We start from the raw sequence: 24,666 nt of genomic DNA on the forward strand, positions 1-24,666 counted from the left end.
AAAATTTCCAGGTCATGACAAATAAATATATAAAATGATAAATGTATTATACGTTCTCTAAATGTTATAGCCAAGACATTCACCAGAACGGAACCAGGAGAGAGGAACGAGGGCGGCCGACGGCGGGATGAATGCCATCGGCGCCCTCGAGGGCGGTGGCGATGACATTACTAGGGCGGAGCCCGTTGGGAACCGTCTTATAGGTATTAGTGTCACGTAAATGTAATAAGTAGTTGGTTTTGGTTAAAAGTGCCTCGGGATTTGTTTTCGAGCTTCAATTGGTGTCGCACAAGTTGGTTACCAAACGCGTTTTGTGTTGGATACGGTTTATGTAGCGACCCCGACAAATCGTCAAGTGACGGCGTCGGCTACGTGGGTCCCATTACCTGATTATAAGTCTTTAAGATAACGTTTGACCAAAATATATCGCCTTCATTTCAAAATAAAGATTGTTTTCAAAGTTTACAAGAATTGTTCAACCAAAAGTTAAGTTACAACGTTATAAGTACGATTGAAATCTAGGCGACACGGTTTAAAGTAAAGTCAAAAGACGCTCCATGAAATGCATGTATACTCGACATCGGATGCAAGTATCAATTAGTGAGCGGAAGCATGTATCACATATCGTGCAAGACCTGAGAAAAACATAGAAATATGTCAACGAAAACGTTGGTGAAATCATAGGTTTAAGTAAGTAAGTACAAGTGAACCACAAGATTTGCATCAATGAAATAATAGTAATACATTCCAAAAGTTTGTTTCACGAGCACCCAATTATCAATGCTTAACATTTCCTTCCATTGAACCCCATCACTTAGTGCTAGAACATACACTGTTTCTCGAAAATATATTTCATTCGTAAACGGTAGCGAACCGTTTGAATGAGGGTTTGTCAAACCCATATGGATCCATACAACATAAGTTCTCGCTTACACCCGGCAAGTGTAACTAATGATAATCGAATTGAGGATTTTGTTCTAAACTCGTATGTAGAATGTTTGTTTTCCTGTACTTGTGTTCACTTAGTAAAAGAAATGTTTATGTTTTCTCATCCCAAATGTAAGTTCAAAAAGAGTAAGAGTGGGACTATGATCTCACCTTGAGTGCAAGAGTTAATAAAGTACTTCAACAAGTAGACGCGTGCAAAGACAAAGCTAGTCTTGACCTAAACATATAGGTTGTATCAATAACGGTAAACACAAACGGTCAAAGATGTTCAATTAGTCCTATGGCTCGTTACGACTCGATTAATATAGCATGTGAATCAATTAGTCAAGTTTCATGCAAGATACAAATAACTAAGCATGTTAGAACGATCGTATAATTGTTTGGTTAAGTTTGACTAAAAGTCAAACTTGGTCAAAGTCAAGGTCAACGGGGTCGGGTCGGGTATCCGACAATTTTCCCATGATGAGAAATCATTTATGAGCAGAATGGCCAAGTTTCATGTTAATCGGAGTTACGGTTAAGCGGGAAACATTTTGTGAAAGGAAAAATAAAAAAACAAAAATGAGCTGGGCATATGCGCGGCGCGCAATGGGTTGCGCGGCGCGCACCCAAGTGTAAATCCTGGTCAGAACTTAACCACGAAGGCAAACATCTGGGATTTCTAATTCTGCGCGGTGCGCGGGTAAATGCGCGGCGCGCAATACCTGGGAATCATGCAGTTTGCAGAAAAATGGTCCAAGTCACGAACCAAAACATTTTCCAACCCAACTCTTGATCCGCAAACACTTATAATGCCTATCATATATCGTCGAAAAGGTATTTTGACGAGGAATACAACTAACTACCTTTCACAAGCAAAAACATCAATTACAATAACCGAAAACTCGTCAATTGATCAAGAAAGGTTTATTTTCAAAGTTTCAAGTTCGTAAAACGTATTTTATGATTCGGGAATCCAATTTACACATACGATATGCCGTTTCGAAGGTAATTAAGCATACATTGCATCTAAACACTTACTAACAACATTAACAAGCATTCAACGCATCAAAAGTTCATTTCAAAGTCTAACAAACCCTAACCAAAATTCACAAAAATCAATAATCGGGTTTTTGAAGTTTTCTTAATCAACCTACGCATCAAAACGAAGCTAGTGATACTAGTAACACAATTAAAACATGAACTTTAACAATCAAACAACATTTAATCTTCCAAAATGCAAGATTAAGCAAACCCATTTCAAATGTTCAAACTAGTTACTCAAAACAACAAATCGAGCAAGTAAATCATATATTCATGCTAGACACGAGCCATAGACACTAACTAACACCATTTCAAATCAAAAACACGAATTTAGAGAAATCTAGAGTTTTAGAAATGTTACCCAAACGAGATGAAGTTGGTATCAAATTGTAGAGGATGAAGAGAGGATTCCAAATATGTAATTTGTTTTGTTGTAAGCCTCCTAGATCGAATTTAGATGATGAATGATTGAATTGGGTGTTTGTGTGTGTGTTCTTGCTAGAGAGAAAGAGAGAGAGATGGAGGTGATTGAATGGTGGTGATTGGGGTGGACTAGTTGACCTAGTCAACTAGTTTGCCCCGTGTCAATTTTAGTCCCTCGAGTTTAGAAGCGGGTGCGGGATTTAACCGATCGAATATTTTTAAAACGCAAGTTAACGAGAGGTGTTATAATTAAATGACGGAATTATTATGAACGTTAGTCAACGGAAACTACGAATTTAAATAACGAAAGGTATTATTTAAAAAAAAAAAGACGGGCGTTAAAATAATTTAACGGAAAAATGCGGGATGTTACATTATCCACACCTCAAAAGAAATTTCGTCCCGAAATTTAGTTGGAAGTAATAGTCGATGTCTCTTACTCGAGACCTAGTGTAGTAACTCTACGAATGATTGAAGGTACTTTCTTGGACATTCCACGAATCCGGATAGTCGGGGTGTTACGTTGTATTAGGGCTTGGTTTTACGATCCACAAGTTCAGCCGGTTTTTCCTATGAGGAGGAGTTTGTCATCAATAGTTGGTGCATCTAGAAGGATTGCACGTTCCTGTTCCGCAGGACACGTTTCTAAGTTTGTTACACGAAATGTAAGGTAAACGGAAACTTAATTGAGTCGGAAGTTCTAAACGGTAGGAAGCGGTTCCAATACGCCCCAAGGTTTCAAAAGGTTCAATATTGCAGCTATAGCCTTTCTCGATTTCCTAAAATGGATTTTACCTTTCCAAGGTGCGGTTTCTCAATATTACGCGATTATACACTGGGATTTGTGAGGTTTTCATTTAAGTTTGGTATAACTCTTCTGGCGACAATGGGTTGCCTCGAGCCCTTCTCGGACTTGAACGATCTCAATTGTTGTTTCTTGATGGAGTTCAGATTTCGGTGGTTGATGCTTTGGTTAAATGAACAGGGGTATGACATTAGCGGTCATATAGGGTTTCGGAAAGTGCTGCGTTAATATACGAGTGATAGCTGTCGTTGTAAGAGGAACTACTGAAGGTGACAATACCAGTCTGTAACATGTCTTTCCAAGATTGAATCGTACGTTTGCTCGGTTCGTCGGTTGTGGGAGATACGCGGTACATGTGTCTAAGCGGGTTCCCAAGGTTTCTTGTAACACTATAAGTGAAACGAGTATTTCGATACAGGATAAATGACGAAGATACACCGTGTTGGTGTAGAATCTCTTAAGATATGTTTGAACAAGTCAGTTAGGGTTCGAAAAATGTTCGTTAGGACTATTCACCCTCGTGGCGAATACTAATGTAATATGAGGAATTTCTCTATCCATGGAGGAATGTTACAAGGAGTTTCTTTAAACGGAAATGCGAGCGATAAAGATAGGAGTGAAATGAGGACTTAGAATAGGATGAGCTTGCATCTCGAGGTTGCCATAACGCGCCTCTAGTTGTCGAAAATTGAAGTCTGGAAGAGAAACAAGATAGTACACGTAATTGTATAGTTCGGGGTTGAATAATAGTTGGCCGATTATCAGAAACACAAGGACGTTAAGTCAAAGAAGAGTGAAGTATCGTTGGATTGTGTGTTATCTTAAATTCCAGTAATATCAGACGGTAACGGTGAAATAATATAGGTATGTAGTGTGGTACGTGATGACGAGAAAGTTGATCGGATCCACATTTTAGTATTCAAATTCTTCGTGCAAAATAACGAATTTCAGTTATGTTGATTTTTGAGTCGAGAGAGTATGCCTTTCGGCGTTCAAGTAGAAATATTTCCATGTTTGAGTTCCATCTAGTGCTATACGAATTTAGCTAGGAAGGTTTGTGTGAAGAATCACGTTCAAGGCTCAGTCATGAAGAGGTTTAAAGTTTTCCCTTAGTGAGTTAACGAGTTTAAAAGTCGGGTAACACGAGAAAAGTCAGAAATGAATCTTCGGTGATAACAGGCGAGATCTAAGATTTTACGAATACAAGTCTGAGTTGAGAGAGTTTCATGATTACGTGTGGCTTGATTTCGAGATTGATTGTAATGCCTTGACCATTAACATCATGGTCTAGAAAATTTGACTTCGTTTAACAGAAATTCTCACTCGGAGAATTTGGTATAGAGTTGCTCTTTTCTCAAAGTTCGAGCGTAAGATGATGATGTTGTTCGTTTGCCTTCTTTACTTGAATAAGTTAAGATGTCATCTATAAATACGATAACAGATTTGTCTAGATAAGTTTGCATACGTGGTTTAGGAGGTTTATGGATACGGACGAGCCTTGGATAAATCGAATGGTACTAAGAGAGATTTACAACTAACGTTGCGAGTTCGGAAAAGACTCAGGAGACATCGTCTCCCTTAACCCCCAATTGATGATAACCAGAACGGAGGTCGATTTGGAATACACGGGATCCACGCAAATAATCATGAGGTAATGGATACGAGGAAGAGAGTATTGGTTTCCAACCGAAAGTTACTTAGTTCACAATAATCTATACATAAATGTAGGGCAACAATTTCTCCTTAATGAATAGGTTTTGAGTTCCTTAGTTCTATAGGTGTCGAGTCAAATTTCTTAACGCATATCCTCCGATAAAATTTATAGGCACACAATATATTCCGTCGGTCACTTAAATCGTCTAAGTAGTATCTGGGGGAAAGAGGTGGAATATAAAGAGCACGAGTCAAATCCTTGGTTATAAAACGTCTAACGGTACTCGAATCGAATAAGTATGAAATATACGGTTTGTTGTGAAGAAACGTACCCGTGACTAGTCCATCATCGTCTCGGGCATCCTAGGTGTCGATGTTGTAAGTTCAACGGCGCGCGTTGGTTTTTGCTTTATTCTTTGGGCATTCATTCCTAAAATGACCCGATTGGCCACATTTGTAGCAAATACTCGGCTTTGGTGCGTCGGGCCCCTTTTGAGTGACGGGGGCGGTACTTCCACAATATTTGGCAATATGACCACTACCTTGGCACCGATGGCAAATTAGCTTGTCACATTCACCAAAATGATGCTTGTGGCATTTGTTGCAAAAAGGTCGTTTTCCGGCATACCCTTTCTTGTTGCCGGGGAAAAAGGGCTCTTTGGTGAAGTTGTTATTGTTGCGGTTGCTTGATTGGGAGGCTTCCCATTTTCTTTTGTTGTTACTCGGGTGGTTCTCGATCATTGGTGCCGGTGCTTCCATTTCATTCGCCGTTTCTAAAGTTTGGCGGGCCTTGGTTAAAGCCTCTTGTAGGTTAGTGGGTTGGGATGCCATTACCCCGTGTTGAATGCTCTTAGGGAGGCCATCCATGTAAAGTTCGACTCTTAGGGATTCGGGAGTCATGAGATTTGGACACATTGAGACTAGTTCGGTAAACCGTTGATTATAAGCTCCGAGGTCATTCCCGACCGTTCTTAAATTCCTTAGCCCTTGCTCGAGCCTTCGAGTCTCATCGCGCGGGAAGTATTCGGTGATCATTCTTTCTCTTAATTCGGTCCAAGAGAGTGTAAGGGCTTCATCGATACCCACTGATTGTACATACGTGTTCCACCATGAGAGAGCGATACCGGTAAGAGTGAGGGTGGAAAACTTGACCTTATCTTGGTCCTGACAACCGCTTATGCTAAAAACGAATTCTGTTTGTTCAAACCATCGGGTGAGAGTAACCGGTCCCCCGGTTCCATCGAAAGTGGGAGGATTGTACTTCATGAAGTTCTTGTAGGAGCAACCTTCGATTGAATTACCGGCTCCATGATTGTTGTTGTTAGAAAAGTGATTGGCCACGGCCGTACCCACGGCGGTGGTTATCATTCGTTGAAGAGCTTGTTCTAGAGTTTCGAGAGGAGTGTTGTGTTGACCTTGGTGAGCCATTGTTCCTTCATGAGACAAGAATATCGTTGGTTAGTATTTTCAACAATACTAACCGTGGCATGGAATAAGGATAGAGAGAAAATTTTCCTTGACTCGCCTTAAATTCTCTATGTCATAATGTCGGAACGTCCATGTGAATCACCGTAATATAATCCCGGAAATTATATTACCCTGATTCTCATGTGCATTTAACATTACTTCATAAAGTCAAGGTGGCGCATCAACAAAATTTATCAACGTAAGATCAAGATCGAATACGAGTTAGATATGATAGAAGAGTTCGAGTATAAATGCACAATTAGTCAAATAATTCCTACTTCAGTCTATATGCCGGTTGTAGTCTAGATTCACCTATGTACCCTATGACTCGGGGTGGACACAAATGAACTCTAAATCCCTACAACCAAGGCTCTGATACCACTTGTAGCGACCCCGACAAATCGTCAAGTGACGGCGTCGGCTACGTGGGTCCCATTACCTGATTATAAGTCTTTAAGATAACGTTTGACCAAAATATATCGCCTTCATTTCAAAATAAAGATTGTTTTCAAAGTTTACAAGAATTGTTCAACCAAAAGTTAAGTTACAACGTTATAAGTACGATTGAAATCTAGGCGACACGGTTTAAAGTAAAGTCAAAAGACGCTCCATGAAATGCATGTATACTCGACATCGGATGCAAGTATCAATTAGTGAGCGGAAGCATGTATCACATATCGTGCAAGACCTGAGAAAAACATAGAAATCTGTCAACGAAAACGTTGGTGAAATCATAGGTTTAAGTAAGTAAGTACAAGTGAACCACAAGATTTGCATCAATGAAATAATAGTAATACATTCCAAAAGTTTGTTTCACGAGCACCCAATTATCAATGCTTAACATTTCCTTCCATTGAACCCCATCACTTAGTGCTAGAACATACACTGTTTCTCGAAAATATATTTCATTCGTAAACGGTAGCGAACCGTTTGAATGAGGGTTTGTCAAACCCATATGGATCCATACAACATAAGTTCTCGCTTACACCCGGCAAGTGTAACTAATGATAATCGAATTGGGGATTTTGTTCTAAACTCGTATGTAGAATGTTTGTTTTCCTGTACTTGTGTTCACTTAGTAAAAGAAATGTTTATGTTTTCTCATCCCAAATGTAAGTTCAAAAAGAGTAAGAGTGGGACTATGATCTCACCTTGAGTGCAAGAGTTAATAAAGTACTTCAACAAGTAGACGCGTGCAAAGACAAAGCTAGTCTTGACCTAAACATATAGGTTGTATCAATAACGGTAAACACAAACGGTCAAATATGTTCAATTAGTCCTATGGCTCGTTACGACTCGATTAATATAGCATGTGAATCAATTAGTCAAGTTTCATGCACGATACAAATAACTAAGCATGTTAGAACGATCGTATAATCGTTTGGTTAAGTTTGACTAAAAGTCAAACTTGGTCAAAGTCAAGGTCAACGGGGTCGGGTCGGGTATCCGACAATTTTCCCATGATGAGAAATCATTTATGAGCAGAATGGCCAAGTTTCATGTTAATCGGAGTTACGGTTAAGCGGGAAACATTTTGTGAAAGGAAAAATAAAAAAACAAAAATGAGCTGGGCATATGCGCGGCGCGCAATGGGTTGCGCGGCGCGCACCCAAGTGTAAATCCTGGTCAGAACTTAACCACGAAGGCAAACATCTGGGATTTCTAATTCTGCGCGGCGCGCGGGTAAATGCGCGGCGCGCAATACCTGGGAATCATGCAGTTTGCAGAAAAATGGTCCAAGTCACGAACCAAAACATTTTCCAACCCAACTCTTGATCCGCAAACACTTATAATGCCTATCATATATCGTCGAAAAGGTATTTTGACGAGGAATACAACTAACTACCTTTCACAAGCAAAAACATCAATTACAATAACCGAAAACTCGTCAATTGATCAAGAAAGGTTTATTTTCAAAGTTTCAAGTTCGTAAAACGTATTTTATGATTCGGGAATCCAATTTACACATACGATATGCCGTTTCGAAGGTAATTAAGCATACATTGCATCTAAACACTTACTAACAATATTAACAAGCATTCAACGCATCAAAAGTTCATTTCAAAGTCTAACAAACCCTAACCAAAATTCACAAAAATCAATAATCGGGTTTTTGAAGTTTTCTTAATCAACCTACGCATCAAAACGAAGCTAGTGATACTAGTAACACAATTAAAACATGAACTTTAACAATCAAACAACATTTAATCTTCCAAAATGCAAGATTAAGCAAACCCATTTCAAATGTTCAAACTAGTTACTCAAAACAACAAATCGAGCAAGTAAATCATATATTCATGCTAGACACGAGCCATAGACACTAACTAACACCATTTCAAATCAAAAACACGAATTTAGAGAAATCTAGAGTTTTAGAAATGTTACCCAAACGAGATGAAGTTGGTATCAAATTGTAGAGGATGAAGAGAGGATTCCAAATATGTAATTTGTTTTGTTGTAAGCCTCCTAGATCGAATTTAGATGATGAATGATTGAATTGGGTGTTTGTGTGTGTGTTCTTGCTAGAGAGAAAGAGAGAGAGATGGAGGTGATTGAATGGTGGTGATTGGGGTGGACTAGTTGACCTAGTCAACTAGTTTGCCCCGTGTCAATTTTAGTCCCTCGAGTTTAGAAGCGGGTGCGGGATTTAACCGATCGAATATTTTTAAAACGCAAGTTAACGAGAGGTGTTATAATTAAATGACGGAATTATTATGAACGTTAGTCAACGGAAACTACGAATTTAAATAACGAAAGGTATTATTTAAAAAAAAAAAAGACGGGCGTTAAAATAATTTAACGGAAAAATGCGGGATGTTACAGTTTATCTCATGTAATGTTCGTCAATGCACAATATGTAACACTATTAAATCTTCGGATTATATATATATATATATATATATATATATATATATATATATATATATATATATATATATATATATATATATATATATATATATATATATATATATATATATATATATATATATATATATATATATATATAAACTCCGTATTAATTTTGGCAAAAAAAACGAAATCATTAGACCACTCCCTACAGCTAGTTATCCGTTAGTTACCCGCTCATTACCCGTCATTACCCGTAACTAACCACAGGCATGAGCTAGTTACCCGCTTTAGTTATTCGCTTTCACCATGAATTTAATGGAAGTATGAGGTTTAGTTATAGATTTGTAGGTCCCAATGGCTTTTATTGTTTGGACTTGATGCTTTATTGCTTGTACGTTGTATATTAAGAGGAGTATTGTTTTAGCCATGATATGTAGTGTTTAGTTATGAGTTAATTATAGGATATTGGTGTTGATGTGGCGCTGATGTGGAAGGTTAAGAGGATGAATAGTTTAGTTACGATAGGGAGTGGCCTTATAGGTTTTGATATCATCATCAAGTGTTCATTTTTGACACTCACTTTACTTTGTATTAGTTTTGATTTCTTTGTTGTTGTTTTTGTGTTTGTATTGTTTTGTCTTATTAACAAAGTCAAGAGAATGCTAAACATGTAATCATTCATTATACGTGTTAATTTTTCATATTATAATTTGTTTTTTATATATGAATTCAGAGGTTTAATATATTCATGAAAATATACAATTTTATATTGGAATATTAACTTTGTAATTAATATTTAATCATAACTATTGATATTAACTCATGAAAATATGTAATTTTATCTTGAAAATATTAATTTTGCAATCAATACTTAATCATAATTATATTGGTTATGATTATCATTTTTCATTAAGTTTTTTTCTTTTCAAATGTGAGAATATATCAAACTTTAACAACTTACAAAACAAGGGCAGTGTATATCATAAAGTTATATTTGTCAGGAAAAAAAAAAGACAAAATTACGTGCGTCGTCCCTGAACTTGTTTCCAGCCTTCTCAAGTCATCCTGATTCTTTTTTTTTTTTTGCTTGCGTCATCCCTGTTCTTCTAAAATATAACATAGGTCGTCCTTCTGTATACATTCCGTCCAATATCTCCGTTAAAGTCAATCATGTGCGAATCATGTGGGGGTATTTCAGTCTTTTAATAACTTGAGGGATGACAAGCGTAATTTTGTCTAATAATAATAATAATTTGAGGGACGACGCACGTAATTTTATTTAATAATAATAATAATTATAATAATAATAATAATAATAATTATAATAATAATTGTTATTATAATAATAATAATTATTATAATTATTATAATAATTATTATTATTATAATTATTATAATTATTATAATTATTATTGTTATTATTATTATTATTATTATTATTATTATTATTATTATTATTATTATTATTATTATTATTATTATTATTATTATTATTATTATTATTATTATTATTATTATGTGCTTATTATTATTGGGGCAAAATCCATAAAAAGGTAACATGTTATACCACTTTTCCTACTTTCGGTAATATATTTCATTTCGCTATAAAAAAGGAGTGTATTTTCGAAAGTTAATCAAAAGAGGGGTATCGTTAACTTTTGTTAACTTTTTCAGTTAAGTGTCAACTTTGCATAACATGTCAAGTCCTTTATCAACCAACGTTTTCAAATCGCGATTTTGACGCACGTTTTTGATGCGCGAATCCGAAACGCGTTTTCGAAGTGCATTTTCGATGTGCGTTTTCGACACGCAATTTCGACGCGCGTTTTTAATGCGCGTTTTCGAGGTGTATTTTTCGACACACGATTTCGACGCGCGTTTTTTCAACACGCGATTTTCAGGCGTGTTTTTCGAGACGCGCGAAAAACACGCATCGAAAACGCACATCGAAATCGCGTGTCGAAAAACAAGCCTTGAAAACGCGCGCCGAAATCGTGTGTCGAAAAACACACCTCTAAAACACGCGTCGAAATTGCGTGTCGAAAACGCGCCTCGAAAACGCGTTTCGGATTCGCACATCGAAAACGTGCGTCGAAGTCGCGATTTGAAAACGTTGGTCGATAATAACAATAATAATAATAATAATTATATTATTAACATTGTTTTTATTACTGTTATTATTATTATTATTATTATTAAATAAAATTACGCGCGTCGTCCCTCAAATTATTATTATTATTATTAGATAAAATTACGCGCGTCATCCCTTAAGTTATTAAAAGACTGAAATACCCTCACATGATTCGCACATGATTGACTTTAACGTAGATATTGGACGGAATGTATACAGAAGGATGACCTATGTTATATTTTAGAAGAACAGGGATGACGCAAGCAAAAAAAAAAAGAATCAGGATGACTTGAGAAGGCTGGAAACAAGTTCAGGGACGACGCGCGTAATTTTATCAAAAAAAAAGTAATAATAATCATGATATCGTTATAGACATCTATAATTTTCTTATTAAACTAGTCCGGACCGGCACGCGCGTTGCGGCGGGTGCTTTCGGCCTGCGTATTTATATTTAATGTAGCGTTGTGTATTTACAGAGGGGAACACGACCCATGTGTTAAGCGTCGTTTTAGATGTCGTTTTTGTTAAGCACTTTTTAAAAAGTATTCGTTTCTAACGTAGTTAGTTTTACTAAAATTTAACTCCTGGCGAACAGAAAAATAAGGGTTGTCGTTGTGTTTAGCGTTTTTTAAAAAGTGTCCGTTTCGAATGTGGTTAGTTTCGTTTTGTTCATAAAATTATTTCGAGTCTGAAGCTCCCGTCGAAAAAATTTAACTCGTGGCGAGCGGGAAGATACGGGTTGTCGTTGTGTTTAACGCTTTTTTGAAAAGTGTCCGTTTTGCGTATAGTTAGTCCCGTTGGTTTCGTAAGATTTTTTCGAGTTGAACGGTGGTCTCTGAAAATTTTAACTCGCACCGAGCGAGAAGATAGAGCCCGTTATAAATTCGGGTGGAGTTAGTTTCTTTTATTTTAAAAAAATTATATATTTACACTTTTTACTCCTGGAAAAGTGTAAACTTGAGGGGCCGTTGTGTAAATATAGTCGAAGTTGATGGACCGTTTGTAATGTGAACACAACCTCAAAACGACAATCCGATATAACTGAAACGACGAATATAAGTGTTAGTTAATGTTAATGTTAATGTTAAGTTAATGTTAATGTTAATGTTAATGTTAATAAAAAAAATAAAAAATAAAAATAATAATAATAATAATAATAATAATAATAATAATAATAATAATAAAATAATGTTAATGTTATTGTTAATGTTAATACTCCAATTGAACAACAAAAACTCCAATTGAACAACAAAAAATTCAAAAATTAGAAGGAAAAAATTCTTTTATTTTGGGGATATATCTGATAATCAAAGTCGAGTGATCTCTCCAAAATCCAAAGCTCTGGGAATCATTAATACAACACCGCTCTTTCACTTTACAACCATTTCAAAAATCTTCTATCAATCTTAATCTTAATCTTAATATAAATGGAAATAAACGATGACTGGGAGCTCGTTAACGACGAAGGTTTCGTCTACAAGCGTCAAAAGCGTCACAACCTTGATTCCGCCGTCGCCGCCGCCGTTCCACCGCCAGATCCTGCAGCTGAAGCTAAAGCACGGAGAGAGAGAAAAAAGAAAGCGTTATTAAACCTCAGAACAAAGTACGAACAAGAAATCCGTCAGTGGGAACTTTTATCAAACACCTTGCAGGCATTACAAGACCTTACCCAAAATCAATCCCAACCCACTTTACTGTCAGTGCCAGATCAAACGGTCAATGTTTTGCTACAGAATTCGTCTGATTCAACTTACCGGGAGCGTATGGATACCCTTCTCGCTCAGGTATGGGTTTTTGTAGCCTAATTGGGTTAAATAATTTTAGGGTTTTGTTTATTATTTTGGGGGAATTTGATCATGTAACCAGTTTGTTAATTTTTGAATTCAAATATTTGGGGGTTTTAGGGTGAATAGAAAGTGGATGTCTTTATTTAGGGTTTTGAATATAATTTAGGGGAAATTGGTTGGTTTGTAGGTTGAAGGTCAGGAAGCTACTATTAGTGAGGTATCAAGATTGTGTGATGTTGCTGAAGCACTATGTGATACCGAAGAACAACGCTTAAAGCAACCGTTTCTTGATCTTCCGATTTGGGACCTATCACCGCAAGAGATAATGACTTCACTATTAGAAGAATGAGGGTCTAAGTGAGTAAGTGTCTCTAAACGAATAATCTGTTGTGTTATATATTTTTGGTTAGTGGTGTATCCCTAGATTATAGATTCATTGGTTATCAGAGATTTTAAGTATGATTGAGCAGATTTCGGATACTAACATTAGAGAAGAAGCACATTGTTAAAGGTAACCAGCTAGCATAGTGCAACTTGTTTGATCTTGTACAAGCGTCTTAATGTAATTGAGATATTGTAAAAATCATTTGTTGAGCTGGCTGTTTAAGCATTATGTTGTAGAGTTTGTGAAAAGTTTTACACTTTGTTGGTTTATTTGCTAAAAACAAAATGATTGTTTCACAATAGTGACTGGATGCTTCTAACCCAAAGCTAAACTTTGTTTCCCGAATAGCTTTTCAGTTTTTCGGCATTTCAATCCCAGAATCATGTGAATTATGTATTAGATTACATCTTCCTTACATTCCTCCTGTTTAGGTTGTTGCCAGTAATTATATTCCCACAGCGATATAGATGTTGACATGCTGTACATTTGTACTGCCACGTGTATATGCATGATTGTGCATCATGGTGATAAAATTCCGTTGTGGTAATATGGGCGGGCGGATCAAAACGCTTGTTTTATGTGGTTTGGCTAAGATGGCTGGGCGGGCCAAAACGTGGTGAAATGGGTGGGCAGATGAAAATTGCAGGAGTTTGTTTTGTCAAATGCAGGGCTTTATATGGTCAACTTTATATGACTGGCTTAACACGAAGACGTTTTTATCATTGTGTTGTTAGTCCAGTGGTAATGACCCATACATCTTTGTTAGAGGTTGGGAGTTCAATTCCCTAAGGTGGCAACATTGCACACAATGATATCCCCTTGATCTTGAAATTCAACCCAACGTTGCCTTTCGCACATAGCATTGCGGGGCTAAGAGTGTTTTACCGGTCATGCCCTCGGATTGATCCAGGTTTCCTCCAGTTCAGCAGTTGGAGACGGGTTATGCAACTGCTGGAGATGATCATGTGGTGCCCCTGGGTGATCGCAAACTGTTGTTCATAAAAAAAAACATGAAGATGCTTTTTGATTAATGTACATGTACCTTTGTATGTATAAAATAAAATTCCAATGCATTAGTATCATCTTAGATCTTAGATGTATATTATAACAATCTCAGAGGACCAAATTGTAAAACTTTAAATTTTAAAAAATCTTCAAACCACCAACCGTAAACCACGACTCTGTTCAACGTGGTGATAGTGAGGTAACGGTTCCCTCTAGTCAACCACCCTGAGTTACATTTCAAATATTATTTATTTTAATCTTTTTATAATTCAAAAAATGTACTTAAACTGGAAAAACTTAAACGATAATTTATCCTACTAAGCACCTTAATATATTTATCATATATATACAGCGTCAACGTATCTTTGCAGGCTTGTTCATTTCATAAATCTTATGGTCACTTGTAGAGGTCCATCCAGGCTACATAAAGCCTTCCCACGTGAATATAGAAATAAAACAGTTTTTAACTGATTAAATAAATTAATTAATCGTAAATAATTAATAAATAATAAATGTTCGTTACAAAGAATACTAAAAGGGTATGGTTTCGTAGTTATATTTCTATGGTTATTTCAATTTCAGGACACACAAGAAAAACATATTGCACATATATATATATATTTAAAGAGACACAAAATCTTTACATTTATATTTGTGAGAACAAAAGCCTAAAAATCTGGAAGGTTGACAACAGGGGTTTGTTCAAGGTTTCTGCATAATTCGGAAAGATTTTAAACACAAGAGGAAGAAGATTGACATTTTTTTTTTTCTTTCATAAACAAGGATTCGAAATAATTGAAATTGAGGCCTCATGAAGGTTGACGATTATTCAACCTCCAAAAAAAGTGATGAAATCTGTGGTAAGGTATGTTTTTTTTTTATATCTTATTTCTTAGCTTAGGAATTAATAATGTTTTGTTCATATGGATACGTTTGATTTTGTTGTTGTTTTTTTTTTTATTTTTGTTAAATTTATGATGACTTTTTGTTCGTCAACCACATGAACATGGGTTCATGTTTACAACGGTTTCATATATATTATTCTTCTGTTTGGTGGATTATTTGCTTTTTTTCCATTTTTTTTATTTTGTAAATCATTGCCAAAGAACTCCAGATTTTGGATAAAAATATGAAATTATCAACAAAAGATAATGATGTTTATTTTGTGAGATTATTGTGTTGTTGTATGCGTATTATCAGAAAGTCGACAATTTCCTTGATAAAACTTGAGAATTATTTTCTGTTACATTTATATTTATTTTATTTTATAGGTATACAGCATATACTTTCCAAATTTGACTGTTATAATTTTAATTGGGATCTTGATACATAAAATAGGTATACAGCATACACTTTCCAAATTTGAGCATGTTTAATCGTTTAGGATTAATCATCAATAAATGAAATAAATGAACACTTATCAACTAACCATTTTATATTTCACAAGTCTCATTTTTATTGTGTGGATCATTTTCTTGATCATTAATAATACTGTGCTCATATGAACCATTTCAGTCATGTTCGTCGTAATATGCAGGTAGCAAACAGACTATCTAGAGTTCAATGGATGATTCGAGGGCTCGATTTGAAGAACTTCATCGTGTTATTCATTGTACTCCCATTATCAGTTTTCGGTATCTATTTTCATGGACAAAAGGTAACTTACTTTCTTCGCCCGTTATGGCAGTCGCCACCGAAACCTTTTATTCGTTTACCTCACTATTATAACGCAAACGTTTCGATGAGTTCGTTATGCAAACTTCACGGTTGGGAGCTTCGAGATTACCCGAGACGAGTATACGATGCCGTATTGTTTAGTAACGAAGTTGATATGCTTAAAATAAGATGGAAAGAAATGTACCCTTATATTACTCAGTTTGTAATTCTTGAATCGAATTCTACATTTACGAGTATACCTAAACGACTAAACTTTGCACTCAATCGAGATAGGTTTGACTTTGTCGAGTCAAGGTTGACTTATGGAACGGTTGGGGGAAGGTTTAGGAAAGGCGAGAACCCGTTTATAGAAGAGGCGTATCAACGAGTAGCGCTCGATCAGCTACTGAAAATAGCTGGGATCGAAGATGACGATTTGCTGATTATGTCCGATGTTGATGAGATACCAAGTGCTCATACGATCGATTTATTAAGATGGTGTGACGGGCCACCACCGGTTCTTCATTTGAATTTGAAGAACTATTTGTACTCGTTCGAGTTTAATCTTGATCATAAAAGCTGGAGAGCTTCGATTCATCGGTATAAAAAGGGTAAAACGAGATACGTTCATTATCGACAGAGTGATTATCTGTTGGCGGATTCGGGTTGGCATTGTAGTTTTTGTTTCAGGACGATTAGCGATTTCGTGTTCAAGATGAAAGCGTATAGTCATACAGATAGAGTGAGATTTTCTCATTATCTTGACCCGAAAAGGATTCAAACAGTGATTTGTAATGGGGCGAACTTGTACGATATGCTTCCTGAAGAGTACACTTTTCGAGAGCTTATTGGGAAGATGGGACCGATTCCACATTCGTATTCAGGCGTTCATCTGCCTGCATACCTGTTGGAAAATGCTGATAAGTTCAGATATCTTTTGCCCGGAAATTGCATTCGAGAAGACGGTTGACCCGCCCAAATTACTCGTACATATTTCTTTTTGTTTCTCTTTAGTTACTAAAGCTGTTTATTTAGTTAGATTTATATAAAGCTTGATGGTTTTTGGACTTCTGTTTTCTTCGAATTAACAAATTAAATCGGTTTTGGTTGAAAGTCCCTTGACAACTTACAACTCATTTGACCCATTTGACCAGTTACATATTTAGCTAAACGCAACACAAATAGTCACAACTACAAACTACCTGTCACCATCAAACCTTAGCAGATGCAAGTTACAAAACAAATTATACAGAGATTATAGATGTTTAGAGGCCATAAACAGCAAAAACCGAAGTCTCAAGACACTTTATCGTCATTTGCCCAGGTCATTTACTTACTATAGCCGCTCTAACCAGCCAAAAATACTGTCTTGTGAAGTAATGGCAAGTCCTGCATATGATTATCAAGAAAAAAGTTGATTAATGTGAATAAATAGTTCGTACAAAAATGAACAAAAGTTCCTATAAAAATAGATCATTTAGGATCAAATGGATAATTTCGCACAAAATGGATGATTTCAAATGAAAGTATACTCCAAATTTGCTTAAAGTCAATGGCCCGAATCACATAAGCCGATTATTAAAAAGGTTATACCTTATATGCGAATGAGCGTTATTTCACATATAATTATGCAAAATTAAGTGTGTTTCCATCGGCTAAGAGTTGTGTGCAAGTGTTATCAAGGTACAACAACAAAACCGAATCCCACAAAAGTAGAGTATGAGGACGGTACGATGTAGACAATCGTTCCCCTATTCTAAAAATAAAGAGAAGTCAGTGTTATCAAAGTCCTCCATATGTGATTTTTGTGATGACCCGGAAATTTCCGACCAAATTTAAACTTTAATCTTTATATTATTTCGACACGATAAGCAAAGTCTGTAATGTTGAGTCTTAAAAAGTTTGAACTGTTTCATATATTCAATTGACCTTTGACTGTGGCTGACAATTCACGAATAATTGTTTGTAAACAAATATATAAGTGTGTATATATATATATAAATATATATATATAATATTATGAAATAATAAAATACACTGTAATCAATTTAATTTAAATATAAATAAAATACAGAATAATTAAGTTGCTATTAGAAATGAATATATATATATATATTTGAAATCTAAACATAAGTGAGATTATACATTGTAAACTATAAATATTAAATATCTAATACAAGTTATTGTATAACATATATAATTAGTAAATATGATTAAATTATAGAATGGTAATACATTAAACTTTATATAACTGTTATATTAATATTAACATCATTACTTTCATTATTATTACTAATATTAATAATAGTATTGATATTTGTATTACTAACATTATTATTTATAAATATGAAATACTTATATATAATGAGAAGTTGAATAAAAAATAACTTGTCATATCCTTTATGTTACTTGCATTATCATGATATATTATTTTTACCTTGAACATTAAAAATCATTATTTGGTTATCCTTAACAATATGATCATTTTTAGTTTATAGTTACTATTATAATAATAATTATTATTAATATGAGTGTTATTAATATTAATATCATTATTATAATTTCTATTATTATTATTATTAGTATCATGCTGATTAATAATATTATTAATATGCCTATTATTATAATTATTAGTATTTTTGTTAATCCTAATAATATTAATAATATAATTAATATTTAATAATTATCACTATTAATATTTAAATTTATAAAGTCAGTTGAAGAATCAGATATGTATCACATTGATATGGTATAGTTATTGATTTATTCTGTCTCTAAAGGTTCCAGCTATGTATAAATCAAACACAAGCAACCAAAATTTGTTCTAAGTCCCTTTCTCCTTTATTTTTTTTTAATATTATTTGGGATACCTGATGTACAAATCTGTTGAATAAATTGCTATATGATAATTGATATATTGGTGTTAAAACCGAATCACTTCAACTCCTTTTCATTTTCTCCATCAAATATCAATTAAAACTGCCTCAACAAAATTGAATTACCAAAAGAATTGAAGTACACCCAGACTTTTTACTCTGTTCGTGCTTCGTTCAATCAACATCTCTATCTTCAATTCAACTTCAAAAAGTAAAAATGCAGATATATCAGGAATCCTCCATTTAAACTCTCTGCAAATTATCAGGGTCTAATTTCATCTATAGATCTCTAATTTCAAAGTCAAAGATTATTTCCAAAAAGTCAACCGAATAGTTCATGGTAAAATTCGAACTTGTCTTTATGTTTTAAGTTTATTTGATGATCCAGAAAGTTTCCAAGGATCATCTAAAACATATTTCATGTAGGAATTATTAGCTAAAACAATCTTAAATTCATAATCAAAATTTGAGTTTATAGTGTTCTTGGTTCAAAATACAAAAACTAGAACTCGAATTAATTTGCAAAAAGTAATAATGTAGTGTTGTTAGGAATCTCGTACTCAAGCTATCTGCTAAGTTTCAAATCTCAATTCTAAATATCGAGTACGAATTTGCATGTCAAAGTTTTTTTTAGAAAAAGTCAAAGATAGTGTTCTTCGCGAAAATTGAACTCGTTTTGATATTTCTTGTTAAATTGACGATTCGAGTAGTTTATATAAACAATTTAGAACTTAGTTCGTGTAGAAATATTTATCCAAAACGTGCTCGATAACGAAAATATTTTATTTTTTGGTTAGAAGCTGCGGCAGCAGCCTTTTTTTTTCTTTCTTTCTATGTTATATTTTTTTTTATCCAGTTAATCACTTATGGTTGTTGTTGTATCGGGTATCAAAATCTAAAATCAGTTTCACAAGTGTTATTAAGATGAAAATCGAATTTTTTTTTTCACAAGCAACAGCGACGGTAGCTGTTGCTGTTTATTTTATATATATATATATATATATATATATATATATATATATATATATATATTTGTTGTTGTTTGGTTTGTTGTTTTGATTAATCCACATTCACCTTCTTTCTGGTTGTTTACATTTCGAGTTACATGTACCAAACCAATTTTTTTTTTCTGTTATGATTGCCTCTGCTCATTTGATCCTTGAAGAAGATGATAACTATAAAAGTTGGGTTAAATATAATTGGGGTGTCCATTAAAACAGAAAGACATCAAGCGGGTCAGTGGTCATGAGTGTTGAGGGGAAGCGGGTGGTCGCGGGTTCGAGCCCGGTCGATGCCAGTTTTTATCTTTTTAGCTATTTCATCAAAGGTAGCCAATTTATTTATTTACTTATTATCATTTATTATTATTATTATTATTATTATTATTATTATTATTATTATTATTATTATTATTATTATTAATTATTATTATTATTATTATTATTATTATTATTATTATTATTATTATTATTATTATTATTATTATTATTGATGTTAATATAATTTTTATCATTAGTTATTGTTACTAGTATACTAGTAATTAGTATTATTATTTTTACCAACAAAAGTAGTAGTTACTCTTTTAGTATTATTATCAAAAATTATAATAATAAGTAGGATTATTATTATTATTATTATTATTATTATTATTATTATTATTATTATTATTATTATTATCATTATTATTATCATTATTATTATCATTATTATTATTATTATTATTATTATTATCATTAGAAGTAGTAATATCATTAATTGTATAAGATTATTAGTATAAATATTATTACTAATATTATCATGGTTATCATTATTATTATGATTATGATCATAGTTAAAATTAAGAGTATTGCTAATATAATTATTATTATGATATCTATGGACAACTAATGTATGTATTATCATTATTATTATGTAACCATAAAAACAATGAATAAAATTTTATTATTATTATTATTATTATTATTAGTAAATCATTAATATCAAAATTATCGTTTTTAAACAAATAAATATTATGTACATAGAACATACTTATTATATATACTACAATCATATTAATATTCCATATAACAACATATAAACGATATTAACATTTCTTAGATAAAAACTTACATACAACAAAATAGATATTTTTAATATTATATTAAATGTATATATATAAATATTAATATAAACATACTAATCACTTTAAATACATATACAAATAAATATATATAACATATGATTTAAGATATAACATAAAATATATGTTTTAAATGGAATTTAGTATAAATCTTATATAACTACAAAATATATATAAATAATATATATTAACAATTGAAATTATGATATTTCAATTATATGTTTTAATAGAAACGCAATTAATATAGGTTCGTGAATCCGAGGTCAACCCTATGCTTGTTCAATGTCGTTCTATGTATTTTTACTACAAAATACATTAGGTGAGTTTCATTTGCCTTTTTACCCTTTATATTTTTTGGGCTGAGAATACATGCGCTGCTTTTATAATTGTTTTACGAAATAGACACAAGTAATCGAAACTACATTCTATGGTTGGATTTATCAAATCGAATATGCCCCTTTTTATTTAGTCTGGTAATCTAAGAATTAGAGAACAGACACCCTAATTGACGCGAACTCTAAAGATAGATCTATCGGGCCCAACAAGCCCCATCCAAAGTACCGGATGCTTTAGTACTTCGAAATTTATATCATGTCCGAAGGAGGATCCCGGAATGATGGGGATATTCTTATATACATATTGTGAATGTTGATTACCAGGTGTTCAATCCATATGAATGATATTTTTGTCTCTATGCATGGGACGTATGATTATGAGAAATGGAAGTATGAAATCTTGTGGTCTATTAAAAATTATGAAATGATTATTTATGTTAAACTAATGAACTCACCAACCTTTTGGTTGACACTTTAAAGCATGTTTATTCTCAGGTACGAAAGAAATCTTTCGCTGTGCATTTACTCATTTTAAAGATATTACTTGGAGTCATTTACGACATATTTCAAAAGACGTTGCATTCGAGTCGTTGAGTTCATCAAGATTATTATTAAGTCAGTTATAGTTAGATATATTATAAAATGGTATGTACGCCGTCAACTTTCGATGTAATGAAAGATTGTCTTTTCAAAAACGAATGCAATGTTTGTAAAATGTATCATATAGAGGTCAAGTACCTCGCGATGTAATCAACTATTGTAAATCGTTTATAATCGATATGGACTTCATCCGGATGGATTAGGACGGGTCTCTACAGTTGGTATCAGAGCGGTGGTCTTAGCGAACCAGGTCTGCATTAGTGTGTAAAACTGATAAGTCGTTAGGATGCATTAGTGAGTCTGGACTTCGAACGTGTCAGCATGTCAAAAGTTTTGCTTATCATTAGTGTCGAAAATTATTTGCTTGTCATCCTTAAAGTCTAGACATGTCTTACTGCCTCTATTGCATAGACAGTGTATAGATAAATTCATATCTTAGCGTATCTGTTATTGTTACCTTTGCCTAATAGCTTCCGTAGATTCCTCCGTAACTTATGGGATTTTAGTATTATATATGCATATGTAAATTATGTATTGCAGGGTACTAATCTACATCCTATAATCTATTTCTTATCGAAAGTCCTTCATCTAATTGTACGAGATAAATCCATCAACCAGTTCGAGTCCCTCAGTTTCCGATAGCTCTTTCGATAGTTGTTCCGACAGCTATTCCGACATGGATATTCACCTAAGCTCCGAAAGCAGTGTCACCAGAATGAATCAAACAATCATCCTTCCTCAATTCATCTGATGGGTTCGTGATCGACTTAATTAATGGAGACGCGAAGAAGGCGACCCCTCCATCAACCGAATTTACCTCTTGACGATGAACCTGAAGCACTTACCGGTGAACCAGTCCGAAACACCATTTTCACCATCATTTCCCGAATATATCAACACGATTATATTCTATCCACAATTCTAGACCTTATTCAGCCGCTCGTTCCAACCGACAATCATTCCGGAATAATGGAAGAAGCCAACAAGCTTCGCGCTCGAGTAATCAATTTGCAGAATATGGTGCAAAACTTACCAGCTTCAGCAACAACATTAATACCATTACCACCAACAACCCAAGTTTCAACGTCACATGCCTCAACGTCTCATTCGGTACCTCGAATATAATCATCGTTCTACGAATCGATCTACATAAACTATCTTCGTCCTTCATGGCAATTATGTAATCTTTAATGTTTTAGAGATTATGTACTCTAGTTTTAGCCGTAAATCTGATGAGTTTAATATCACATTGACTCATTAAATCCATGATTACGTCTGAAGAAAATATATATGTATATATGTTTTCATAAAGATTGTAATTAAAATTTTTATTGTACAAACTGTTAATGGTAAAAATATTTTAACGGGTAGGTAATACCCGAGGAATATTTAGATTTCGCATTAATAAGTTACACTGTACATTCTACGAATCTGATTCAACTGTTATTTACTATCCTGCTTACAACCACAGCTATACGAATCCGTTTACCACAAAATAACCATTTTCATTCAATTTTATATTTGGATTTTGACCTATCAGAATCCAACAAGTGGCATAATGAAGAAATAATGGACACAATAAAAATTGATTAGAAACAGACTAATTGACAATATGAAATTTTATTAAGAAACCACGCTAACAAAATCCTAGCTAACTGTTCTTAGCTAACTGTTAATTCCATATTATATTTTATTTATCGCAATTTAATTATCGCAATTTATTTTATCGCAATTTTTAATTCTCGCAATTTTATTTAATTTCTTTTATTTACTTTACGCACTTTAATTATCGTCTTTTATTTTTTTTGTTATTTATTCCACGCACTTTAAATATCGGGACACGTATACAAGGTTTTGACATATCATATCGATGCATCTATATATATTATTTGGAATCGCCATAGACACTCTATATGCAGTAATGATCGAGTTCTCTATACAGGGTTGAGGTTGATTCTACAATAATATATATACTTTGAGTTGTGATCGAGTCTGAGACATGTACACGGGTCACGATACGTATTAATTAATTCGAATATTATATATTAAACTATATATGAATTATTGGACTATCAACTGTGGACTATCGGTTGTGGACTAATAACCTTGGACAATTAAAATGAATTAAAATATTGATTATAACATATGAAACTAAACAATTCTTCAAGTTTGCCACTTGATTTCATCTTAAACCTCATTTGTATCTTAACAATTACAATCTGCGTTCAAACCTTTCATGATTCTTGAAAACACCTCAATCGATAGGATGAAACAACCGCACTTTATCTACGGAAGGAAAGATTTATGCATATAGTTACGCACCTGAGAAACTCTCGACAACTGAGTAAAAGTTTAACACGTAGCCGCGTTAGATCCTTTGGCATTCATTAGCAAAAATAATTTTTCGATCCCTTTTCAAAGTAGCCAATTTTGTTACAGCTCCAGCAAGTCAACTTCGACTTTTCATTCGAAGTAACCTTACTATAATCCTGATATATATACGATTACCCTTTTGATACTGGAGAATTCTTTTATATTCTACCATATTACCAGCAGACGTACCAGCAACCTCGTTGTTTCTTGGCTTAGATCTCTCTGAC

The 24,666-nt window shown here is 33.8% G+C and overlaps 2 protein-coding genes across 2 annotated transcripts; both read left to right on the forward strand.

The window, feature by feature from the left end:
- The first annotated feature begins 12,559 nt into the window (after window positions 1-12,559).
- LOC139896278 (uncharacterized) lies at window positions 12,560-13,707 on the forward strand. Its single transcript, XM_071878877.1, has 2 exons — window positions 12,560-13,087; window positions 13,278-13,707. The coding sequence occupies exons 1-2, from the start codon at window positions 12,731-12,733 to the stop codon at window positions 13,437-13,439; spliced, it is 519 nt and encodes a 172-aa protein (XP_071734978.1). The 5' UTR covers window positions 12,560-12,730; the 3' UTR covers window positions 13,440-13,707.
- A 2,291-nt stretch (window positions 13,708-15,998) lies between these two features.
- On the forward strand, window positions 15,999-17,106 carry LOC139896279 (uncharacterized). The gene has a single exon (XM_071878878.1). The coding sequence runs from the start codon at window positions 16,012-16,014 to the stop codon at window positions 17,104-17,106; it is 1,095 nt and encodes a 364-aa protein (XP_071734979.1). The 5' UTR covers window positions 15,999-16,011.
- The last annotated feature ends 7,560 nt before the right edge of the window (window positions 17,107-24,666 follow it).

Source organism: Rutidosis leptorrhynchoides, chromosome 3, assembly GCF_046630445.1.
Source record: "Rutidosis leptorrhynchoides isolate AG116_Rl617_1_P2 chromosome 3, CSIRO_AGI_Rlap_v1, whole genome shotgun sequence".
Classification (NCBI taxonomy): domain Eukaryota; kingdom Viridiplantae; phylum Streptophyta; class Magnoliopsida; order Asterales; family Asteraceae; genus Rutidosis; species Rutidosis leptorrhynchoides.

What these genes read in the sequence shown, in the direction of transcription:
- LOC139896278 (XM_071878877.1), top strand. Translation starts at nt 12,731, where the DNA reads ATGGAAATAAACGATGACTGGGAGCTCGTTAACGACGAAGGTTTCGTC. An exon ending in TGGATACCCTTCTCGCTCAG is followed by an intron (nt 13,088 to 13,277) that starts GTATGGGTTTTT and finishes GTTGGTTTGTAG; the next exon opens with GTTGAAGGTCAGGAAGCTAC.
- LOC139896279 (XM_071878878.1), top strand. Translation starts at nt 16,012, where the DNA reads ATGCAGGTAGCAAACAGACTATCTAGAGTTCAATGGATGATTCGAGGG.